At 39.5% G+C, this 11861-nt stretch overlaps 1 protein-coding gene across 1 annotated transcript in view; it reads right to left on the bottom strand.

The window, feature by feature from the left end:
* FBXL13 (F-box and leucine rich repeat protein 13) overlaps positions 1 to 11861 on the bottom strand; it is a gene marked incomplete at both ends in the record, with an annotated part of 76697 nt that continues 64836 nt past the window's right edge. The window contains 3 exon segments of the mRNA XM_079533747.1: positions 1 to 136; positions 6700 to 6863; positions 9129 to 9263. Coding sequence (XP_079389873.1) covers positions 1 to 136; positions 6700 to 6863; positions 9129 to 9263 — 435 coding nt within the window.

The raw sequence follows: 11861 nt of genomic DNA, 5'->3' as shown, positions 1-11861 counted from the left end.
TCATTCAGCCAGGTTCTCACTTGTGCTTTTTGGTGAAGGTATGTTACCATCCCTGTCATAGCCAAGCCAGGAAGGAGGGTCAGCATTACTTTGGTCTTGTTGCTCCAGTTTGGCAGTATATTTCAAGGCAGCTTGTCTGCAATAACAGAAGAAAATAACAAGACAAAAAAAATATTTTGCAAAAGTTGTTTCTACAAAGAACACTAAAAGTTTCCTTATTTTAACTGAATCTCTTGATGTTGGGTGTGGAAACTAGAAAAGAAGATAGTTGGTTAGATCATAGAGCATGGAATAAATCAAGTTGAAAGAGGCCCATGGAAGTCATGGTAGTTGTGTTTTTTTCAGAACAGATCCACCAGACGAGGTGGGAATGGCTCTGCTAGGTGAGCTCTGAATAGCTCTACGGCTGGAGATTGCACAGCCTCTCTGGGATTTGCGTTTGACCGACCTGCGGTTAAAAGATGGTTTCCTTCTGTGTAATCAGACCTTCAAATATGCCAGCTTTTGTGCGCTGTTGAGAAGAGTCTGGCCTTGTCTTCTCTTTTGTATCCTCTCATCAGAGTGCCACAGACAGCAGTATGGTCTCTCCCACTCTGATCTGAGTCTTCCCAGACTTGGACCAGCCCAACTCTCAGCCTGTCCTTTCCCAGCCTGTGCTCCAGCCCTGTGGCAGTCCTGATGGCCCTCATCTCAGTTTGTTCAGGCGTGCCCATGTCTGGCTGGGCTGGGGAGCCTGTGGCAGCTGAACCAGGAAGGAATCATTTATGGTGTCCAAAAGCACAGACTGTGTCACGTCCCTCCTTTCCAGTAGCTGTCACTCATTCCTACTCGTCTGTCCCTTCTGTGGCCATGCCCCTTTGCAGTGTTCTGTTAGAACACCAAGACAGTGAATAAAGTGACACACATACAGGGCAAAATCAGGACTGCTGGCTGACAGACCTTCAAGAGCAACTCTCCCTCCTTTCCAGACACGGTGTCTATCGGCCCAGCAGCTTCCACTGGCTTCCTGAGCTGAAGAAACTCGACCCAATGCTTGCAGTCTTTTGAAAGCCCGTTTCTTTCCATCCTTCTTCAGCTTGGCTCCTGGCCTGCTCCCAGCTGCAGAGAGCAGCCGCCCCCCAGCTCCCTCCCCTGGCTTCCCCCTCACTGCCTGCATGCCAGCAAGCTCCCTGGGGCCCAACGTGCTCATGTGGTGCTGAGGAGGGGCCAGCCCTGCATCGCCTGCAGGCAGCTCGACCTATCTATGTGTCATGGCCACAGCAAGGCCGCCTTCCTCCCCACTGAGCCCAATAAGAGATTATAATACATAGCATCTAGACAGTACTAGAAAAAAAAATCCAAATTGAAATAGACAGATAATAAAAATTATCTGACTAATGCTGCTACGATATTAGTAATATTCTGGCATTTCTTTTTCCAAAGTGAAAACCATGAAGCTGGTTACAGCAGCCCCAGCCATGCGCAGCTGTGTTGCTCACATCCCTGCAGCAGGCTGGGGAAGCAGGAGGGCTGCAAAAGGGCCACGAGCAGTGGGGTGGGAGGGCTCCTTTCCCACCATTGCAGGATTTTTATTTTTTAAAAAACAACACTGACACTCTGTATTAGCCCATGAACACAAGGCTCTAGCTGTTTTTCTATTAAGGAGGCCTTTGCCGTTGAGGAATGTGTGCACAAATTATGTGAGCTATAAGCCGTAAGCCATAAAACAAAATCAACTCATGCAAGTCCAAATTCCTGTTTTTCATGGAAACTGCAATGTATAGTGGCTGGCTGAAGCGTGTATGAGTGGAGCTGTTACTATTTTTTTGGAAACTTACGCTGTCCCATGCCTGGAGCTACAGCTGATTAGTTTGCCAGAAACAGCCACTCGTTAATCACCAACACATGGCAAAATACATCATTTACTTAAGATGTGCTGTACTATGATAGAGCCTCTTTATTCATTCATATAAAGTCTTAAATGAATGCTCTGATGAATAAAATCTTTTCAGTGAATAATTACAATTATCTTTGGAAGCAAGTGTCTCCTGGTATAAAGCTCAGACCACAGACATGGCTTGAGCAGTACTGGAATACGTAATTCAATCCTTACCCAAAGCTTCAATCCCTTTTACTAAGAGGAGTTAGCTATACAGTTCTTCCTCATGGTCTGAATTCCGAGCTGTTCCAAGATTCAGAAGATTTTACCAGGTTCATTATAATTAAAAGCAGAGATTTCAAGGTAATGAGGAAAGGTTAAAAAAACAATCAAGAAAAAGTGATCGAAAAGAAAAACCTAAACAGGGGGCAAAGTGTAGTGAAGCTACAGAAGCAAATGGAGACAAGAAAAGCAGAAAGCATCCTCCAGATTACATCATTACAACATGATAAATCCACATACAATCCAAAGTGCTCCAAAGTCTTTGTCAACCCTGTAGTATTATTTTAGAGTATCCAGTTCAAGTGCACACAAAAGCTGAAATGTAGCTTTCCAGGAGCCCCCACTTGGCAGTGAAGTTTCTACTCAGGTCACAGCTGAAAACCAACTTAACAGTGAGTGAGAAGACAGCACTATGATAATTTTTGCTTGCTCAACTGAAGAGTACTCTTAGTCCATCACCAACTCGTGTGTAGGCTGCCTTCATTTCTGATTACAAGGCTGTCAGATGCCCAAATCCTTCCTGAGACTTTCCTGAGAATATTTGGATAGTATTTGGAAAGTGTTTGCTTTTTCAAGAAAATAGAGCTCTTGCAATCTGCTTACTAACAGCAGCCATCAGAAACCAAACCAAACAAAACCGAAACAAAACCCAGAATGTTCTCCAAGTGTCAGATGTATTGCAGCTATTAAGAACCAATGCCATTTCCATTTCAAAGACAAAAAAATGTAATTGTTGGTGAGTCAATCGTTGACAAAATGGTCATGGCTTTAAAAGAAATGTAACTGGCTCCTTATTAGAGCAGACAAGAAAGAAGGAAGCATTTATTCTTGCTCTTCATCAGAAGCAGACTGTTGCACACAATCTACCCTTTGCTCAGAGCACTACACTGGCTAGCAAGGAATTCAGATGGCAATGGCAGATTTCCTCATTCATTCGGCACTCAGAAAGGTTAATAGAGACCTACAGCTATCTCAGCTCTTAGCTGGCTTCCTACGGTACTTGCGAAGTTATGAAGTTTAAGGAGACTGTTACAATGAAGAGCGGTGTTTCTCTAGACACCAATGACTTCCCCCAGGATTACTGCTAAGCACATCAAAGCTGGCACGGCCTTTTCTACAGAAGCCACCTTTTAAGGAGCAGTGAGTTACCTTTGTTTTCCTCTAGTAGAAGAAAGTTGTATCATCACTTCATCCTGCAGGCAGATCATCCATGATCCTCTGTGGCTTAATTAGAGAGTCATTAGCCTCCAGATACTGAAGAACGCCACGGGCTATCAGTTCATAGGATGTTTTTTAAACTTGGCACTAGAGACTAGTATGCTGGCAAATAGAATGCTATCAAATGCTATCTAGTACTGGCAAGAATGGACAATCTTTGTGCTCGTAACTGTTTCCAAAGAAGCCGCGTTGCAAAGCTTCGAGAGTCATATAGAGTAGATCCATATGTTTTCTATTTAAATCTCAGGAAAGAGTAAAAACAAAGCTCTGAAAAAGTGTATGACACAGTACGAGAGATATGCCTCAATGCTTGCATGGCTCATCTATTAGGAGATGTCTGCTAGGACTGGGTAGTGTTTAATAATGGGGAATTCCTTTGGCAAAATGAAGTATACATGATTTATAAATTTTGCAGAGCAGCTTCAAATTAAAAGCATACTTTTTCTATTGCTTTAGCAGGTTCTCCAGATCCATCCCTTCTGTCTCCTTGAATATGGAATGAAATGTCTCTGAAATGTGTGTTTCACACCAACAGAATACAAAATACACCTGAAAACAGACTTTTCCAACACCTTCTGTGAGACTCTTTTCTGAATACTACTTTTCTGAAAGAGTGGTCAGGCACTGGAATGGGCTCAGGGAGGTGGTGGAGATATCGACCCTGGAGGTGTTCAAGGAACGTTTGGGTTTGTGTTGAGGGACATGGTTTAGTGAGAGCTATTGGTGATGGGTGGATGGTTGGACTGGATGATCTTGAAGGTCTTTTCCAACCTTGGTGATTCTGTGATTCTGTGACTCACAGGGCCAGCAGAAGGTTTTAAGAGTCAGTCTGAAAACAAGGAACAGGGATCTGTTGTTTATTTTTATGGCAATCTGTTGCTTACAATCCATTAGCAATATTGGTTGTGACTAAAAACCACAATTTATAAATATATCAGATGACATGTAAGTGACAGTAGTGACATTGCTTTTGATGTCACCAGTAAAAATCTGCTGCAGGACGACTGACAGTGCAGAATCATTGTTATATTTTACTGAGCTTCTGATGTAGTTTTTGGCAGAAAGGTGTTCTCTTCCCAACATTGACCTTGAATTACAATAAAAGATTTTTTAGAAAGTGTGACACATACAGGAAAATATCTAAATCTGACTGCGATCCCCTTTCTATTTTCTGCATATCGTGCCATCTAATAGCAATTGAAAAACCACTCCGATCCAATAGGTTCAGTGCATTCTGCAGCCTGCCTACGTCTAGGGAGGCTCTTTGGCTGTGTTAGAGAGAACAAGCAGAGAAGCATCAGTGCTGAATTATTTTACATTGTGGAGCCTCTTGATAGCTTTTGTCCCTGACTCAAGCTGCACAGGGTAAAACTTTCCTATCATTGAATGTACGTGCAAAGGATCAGAGACTGAGGATAGCTGAGAAAAGAACCAACTGCTGTCACACACCAAAATGTCAGGATCAAGAAAATAAAAGTGGTATTTTTCCTGGTTTGGAAAGTCAAATAAACTAGAAAGATGACACTGGGTGGAGATACGTGTCTCATGGTTGCTTTTTGTTTTGTAAAGATCTGTAACTCTCTAGGGCTTTCTTTACAGTAAAAATAGCTAATTGGGAAATTCCTTGGCTGAGTCAGGAGAGTTTAATCAAGATGGTCAGGGAATCCGTGGCATGGGGGACTCTGAGGCAGAGCCACAGTCCTCGTCATCCTGCAAAAGCTACAGTGCTGCAAGTGAGTTTCTGAGAAATCAAGTCAGCCCTTTGTTTGTGGCTCACCATACAAATTGGAAGGCACTGAATTTCCATTCCTATTACTTATTGCTTGTACAAAAAGATGTAGAAGCAACCGGAGCCCCAAAGGGCTGGTATATTGCTTAGTGCTCCATATAGAGGTATAAGAGAGAGAAAAAGCAAGTCAACAGTAATCTGTGAGTAGGAGAAAACCCCCTGAGGTTTAACATGGGAAAAACTGTAGATTGGAAACTTATGAAGAAATTAAAAGTATTTCAAATACTCTTTTTTTTTTTTTTTTTTTGTGTGTGTGTGTGTGTGTGTGAATTAAGTGTAATTCATTTATAATTATTTTTTTCAATCACCACTGTTGCATACCAATCCTTCAAGACACTTTCCATAGTTAACACATATTAAATTAAATTAAATTAAAGAAGTAGAGATTTTGAGAAGGAAATTCTAAGATGACATTAAGAAAACTAAGTCAGAGAGACAAAAATGAGGCTTGACAAGTAAAAAAAAATAAAAGTAATGAGAACAGAATTGTCTGTGGTGAAACAGGAAAATAAACCAAGGAGGGTTTGGAAAGCACGAAGCACACTAGATATCTTTTAAATTGCTAAGGATCTGCATTAGCTTTGTTGTCTATGAAGTGACTGTTGAACCCTGGAATGATTTAGCTGGGAGTGCTCAATCTACAGCAGTCCTGTAAATGTTCTATGTGGGGGTTAACACTTCTTATTGGATACTCTCTATAATCTAATATATTTAATGTTATTTAAGTAAAAAATTGTATACCCATATGTATCAACCGTACTTAGATTTTAGCTCTTTTCCAAGCAGTGTCAGTACCTTTGGTGTGTCTGGCCACTTTGCAGCTCTAGCTGTGAGGTGATTACTCTGCAGGGCTCTTAAACACAATGGAAGTGTGCATCTTGCAGACTCAGGGCTGAAAACTCAAATCTAAACCTGACCAGAATGGACTGGTGTTGAATGTCATGGAGAAGCAACAGAGCTGGTCCATTTACAACAGAGGGGAAACATGGTGGCAGGTGACCTGCTATTTCCAATTGTAGTATGTTTCACTTATACTTCATGAAACTATGCTTAGGGTACCTTGATTCATTCACTGTAACTATGCTACATTACAAGCATAGGCCCACATCAGTGCTCACTTCCACTTCATCCCTGCACTGACATTTAATTGTTGGGATGTGGGCTCCCCCAGGCTCCTACAAACACACTGAGTAAGCTCAAGTATGTAGTCAGAATGATGGCTGAGGGCAGGAGGCCCAGCCTGGTTTTCTCCCTCACATTCCACATTTCCTTCATGTGATACCTCATGTCTGCCTAAACTTTTCTAACAGAGCATTTTCTGCCATAAAGATAGATGGATTCCCTATTTCCCTTCACTTCAGGCTGACAGTAGGACATGTAGATGCCTACACTGAGCCATAAGAATCCTAAGGCAGCCACGTGGGCATTGCCCACCCTTCCCACTCCTCAGATAAAGGAGAAAGATGGAGATGAAAGGAGCAGCAAAATACCAGTGAAGACAGATCTTATGCTTTGAGGTTAAAACTAAATGAAGATTAGGAAGTATCTTTACTTGGTAATATTTCTACAGTACAGCATCTTGAGAATCTGGAGATGCTTACACCCTTTCCAAAGACATTTTAGTGCTTTGTCAATAAGATTAATGCAACCTGAGATGTCTAAGAAGTGGAGATAATTGCAAGCTGTGGCCAAGTACTGGATATAGGTATCAGTGATCTGTAAATGAAGCAAAAGGGATCCTGAAATTAGAAAAAAGTTGAAAAAAAAACCAAAAAAACCCACTTAATAGCACGCAATTTCAGTGTCTGAAAATTAAAGTTTGGCTATGTGCTCAGTGATAAGATATAAAATAGATTAACAAACAGATTTAGAGGTTAATAAATGGTTAATGAGGTTAATACTGAAATAAACAGAAGTTGCTACTGAACTTCACTGTCTGATGAGTTTAAGGGAAATCCACATTCATCAAACTCCAAATGCTAATCCTGCCACAGGACTGAATTATTGAATTCACTGTCCATTGAATGGTGTCTTCAGAACTTTGCTATTTAAATACCTGAATCACTCAATCAGAGATTCAATTCTTTCTGTATTTTTTCATGTATAAGATATGTTTCCCAGAGCAACTTCATTTTTTTCCTATGAAGTAAGTTAAGAATTACTTCTGAATCAGGCTCATTCCTTGAGTAAGACTCAGAATTGCACTGCTGAATATTTTATATTATCAGCATAAATTTTATCTCCTGGGGGCATGAAGATACATGATAGAAAGGCTCACTGAAGCCAGTGCGGTTTATTTAAAGACAATTAATTTGCCCCCAAAATATGATTGAAGCGAAAAACTACTCCAATTTTATAGTAACCTGCCTAGCACATGACAAAACACTCTTATTGGATACACGCTTCTATATTGTATTTTCATTATTATTATCATTACAATTTTTCTTAATTCATTTGGGTTTGGGTCCTGCTATTGCAGGACATGGCTGTCAGACACAACACAACTAGATCTAGATGTATTAACATCTACCCTTTGCAAAAGGTTTATTCTTACTTTAATCTCCCAGCCATTTTTAAATAGTCTCTGAGTAGAAAATGTTTCCTTACTTAGCAGCTGGACCTCTTCAATTTGTACTAGAAGTTGCCAAAGGATTTGAATGACCCATTAGTTTCATTTTATGGAGCGTCAATTTGGATTCAAGTCAGAAGAAGACTTGTAAACTTACATGTAGTTTTATTTGAAAAAGCCTTGATGTTCTTTTCTGAATACAGTGGTTAACAGATTGGCTTAATAACCACTTAACGAGGAAGATATCGTCTAGGAACAAAGCACTAGAAAAGGATTACTTCTAGATTACTGAGTTTAGTTCTTGTTCCTATTTGACGGAACTACAAAATATGACCCAGTTCATTCCCTTATTAAGGGCCATCCTAACATTAGCTGACACTTTGTCCCTGTCTCCCTTTCCAGGATTCTGTTTTACAATTCACTGCTCTGGTAATCAGAAACTTAGGCAATTTCCAGCCTAGATGCATCCACTGATATTTTATGCTAAATTTGATGTGTGTGTGGATACCTAAAAGTTTCAGTGAAATGTGTGGCTTGCAAAAATATATAACTTGAACTACTTTGGCAAGATAAACATTCACAATTTCATTGTTATTACTGTTATTACTGGAAAAATTGCTTAATATCTACCAAAAAACAAAGAATACAGAACAGTGGGAACTATATATATAATAATTAATGTTGTGTAGTAGATATCCCTAAGATATGAATCTAAGGGCTGTTCTAAGACATGGAGCAACATCCTTGGCCTACACCCTAGAGAGGATATGAAGATACACAACAACATGTCCATAAGGCATTTCACCGTGCTTCAGCAGCCACTTTCTACAGGCTCATCTGATACAAACAGTGCTTCATTCCTGGTTATGAAGCTTGCTCTCCACTTAAATGCCAAGTTCTTAAAAAGTACTCCTCTGTTTCTAGCTTTTCTCATACATTGCATTAGGAGGTTTTGGACAGTATCAAGAGCTGAAGTAGGTAGAGACTAGGATCTCCTTCAGAAAGAGCACTGGAGGAATAACAAAGCATGAAAATGCGCATTAAAACAAAGACTCCCTGCTTTGGGAGCACCCAGAACACCAGAAGCTCAGACAGTATCTGCAGGAAGCATCTCTAAAAGCCCTTCTATTTATTCATTCCCAGACATCAGCTCCTTGAGACAGGCTTGTGCCTAATACAGTGCAGGCATCTTTATGTTCTAACGGCAACCATTAGAAGAATGCCAAACACACTCAGGAACCAAGTCTCAGAACATAAACCAGCTGAACTTAGGCTCTGATTTTTAAATTAAATGAATGCACTGTAGAACTGTGGCAAGATATAGACGGCAGCAGGCCAAATTCCTGAATGAAATACTGTGCATTCCTTTGCAATAGCAACCCCAAAGCTATAGTCCCAATTCTCATGCGCACCTTTGGACAATCAGCTATGCTGACAGATGTCAGTTTGTGGCAATGAAATGCCAAAGCTTTCACAGCTTCATCTGTCACCTGACGGCAGCAGGAGACATGACAATATTCCAGCTGCTTAGTGCCTTTGCAGAACACCTGAAAGAGCAACAAACAGAGCAGTCATTCTTTGGAAATGTGTCCACTCTGCTTTTCTCAATGCACAACACATTTACATCCATCCTGTGGTCCACCTTAAGCACTTCATTTGTTCTATGTAGCCTTCATAGCAGTGAATTCTCTCAGCCATAGACTGGGAATTTCACTGGAAAAAGGAGAGCTGCATTAAGAAGTTATTTCCACTGCTGGAGCTGATATGAACTATGTGGTCATTAGAATAAAATTCTGTTCCTTTCTTCTAATTCAGTGTGTTGAAATCTTTGTTTTATGAGCCTGTAGATTTGTTTCCTCAAGAACAAAGTAACCTAAAATGCTATTTCTTCACTTAATAGTGCCATGAAGTGAGTGCAGCAGTACACTTTGTGGAATTAGCTTCAGTGAATATCTCTCCTCTTCTATCTTTTCCAGCTGAAAACCATGGTAAGATAACTTAAACTTGTCATTGAGCTGATCTTCCATGCCTGGTCTAAAGGCAGTGCAATTTGGCATTTATTGCAATAGAGATTCTACCTCAATAGGTATAATCTTCCTCTATAGAAAATATTGGCTGCTTGAAGCTTTTCAGAACTTTCTAGAATTACTTCTGAAGTAAATTGACTAAGGACTACATGGACAAGTAAATACGTGCATGCACACACAGCTGCATAAATGCACTTACTTACCACTGTGAAAAAAAGTCCATTCTAATTTTACTACTGACATTTTGTCCTTGCACTAAGCAGGAACCCAGGCACCAGCCTATGGTTGATCAGTGGCAAATGCTAGCTTTGTGATGACCAAGAGGTGTGTGATTTTAATGCCTCTCATTAATAGATCCGAAGAAACTTATGAGGTCTAAAATTTGTTTCACAGACCAAATTTTTTAGCCTTTTTCATCTGTATCCTAACTTGTTTGCTTTTTTTTTTTTTTTTTTTTTTTTTTTTTTTTCCATCAGCATGGCTGTACCAATGCAACGCTTCTTGCGTTTGGGTTCTTACAAAATATTTGATGGTGACTATTTTAAAATAGAACTGGTTAGAGTGAACAAGTCACAATTCATAAAAATTGGCTTCTGTACCTCTCCTATTTAAATTTTAGCTTTACAGGGTGTTAACAGCAATATAGAAATATTCTAAACACCAAAACTGATATATCTTTTTTCCATGTGTAAGAGAAACTGAACTCCCTTCAGAATTAGCCTCAGACATGCTGATTTAATCACTACATTCTCAGCTAGGGTATGCAGCACAAGCTGAAGCCAAGATTTCAATGCCTGAGAGAGATGTTTATCTTCTTTATACTGGTATAGTTTGCCTACATCCATACTTAATATATCCTTCAGATTTAGGATTTGTATTTGCTCTTAAAGTCTACCCCTACATTATTTTTTTGCAAATAGCAATTAGGATATAATTTTCAAGTGAAGGAAATGGAGATTGGTTTGTTATCTTCATCTCTGTATCTTTGGGTCTAATACCTAAGATCTCCAGAAGAGGTTATGAAAATATTTCAAACAAAGTTTGCAAAACATTAAAATAAATGAATAGCATAAGAAGGATATATAATTTTCTATCTTGTTTGCACTGTTTTCATTCTGTGTAAATAAGATCTTAAAGCACACAAGTACTAATGAACATCTGAAACAGAATTGCTGCACATAAAGTGAGCATTGTCTCAGCTATGAATGAGAAGAAATCCTATTTACAAAATATGTGATCAGATTATAATTTACTATTATAATGCCTATGAACAAGTAAATGAATTAACGCTGTGAGGTCAGCATTATTTTGTGCCATTTTATAACCCTCAGCATTTTACCTTAACTGTGTTATTAAAGCCGTCTCCATATGCATTTTTTTCACATAATTTAAGTATACTTTATGTCATCAAAGAATAATCATGATATGCAGCATACAGTGAGGTTACTCTCTACGTTTTTTTTTCCATAACCTCAGATTCCATCTTCAAATAAAGATGTGCCATTTTGTTTTGAGTTACTTTCTTATCTCTTCTTCCACTTGCCCTTCCTAGATCCATGACTGCATGGTTCTGTTACACCTATATCTTCATGTGCTTGCTGCTGATGGATCAACTTGACTCAGATTCATCAAATCCATATTGCAGATACAGAAAATGCAAATGCTTCTTTTTTTCCAAGTTCTTTTTTTGAAATATATACTGAGATACTGAATGATCGTAGCAGAACACAGAACTGAACATTCTCCTCTGAAGGAAGCAGTGCTGGCTCTGCACCAACTTTTGATGAAATAGAAAAGGTATATGTACTTGATCATTGTTTCATGGAAACAAAAACATGGAAATACAGACCTTTACACAGAACATTCATGATTGGTCAGTCAGATTTATTCCTAAAGAAGCAAATTCTAGTGGCCTGATGTATATGCCTCTAGAAGATTCAAACCAGATGCATCCCTTGTGGTGCAACAACGACTGACTCATGCATGTAATATATGGTTATAAAATGATGGATGTTGGAGCCTTATAATGGAAAAAATGTAGAGGCCAGAGACAGGGATTGCACTGTACCTTGCCTGACAATCTGCAAGGGTTTATGGGCACAAAATTGGTACCACTGA

This window comes from Tetrao urogallus (genome assembly GCF_951394365.1).
Source record: "Tetrao urogallus genome assembly, chromosome: 1".
NCBI lineage: Eukaryota > Metazoa > Chordata > Aves > Galliformes > Phasianidae > Tetrao > Tetrao urogallus.
Note: the sequence above shows the minus strand (reverse complement) of the source record. Positions and strands in the feature narration are given on the sequence as shown.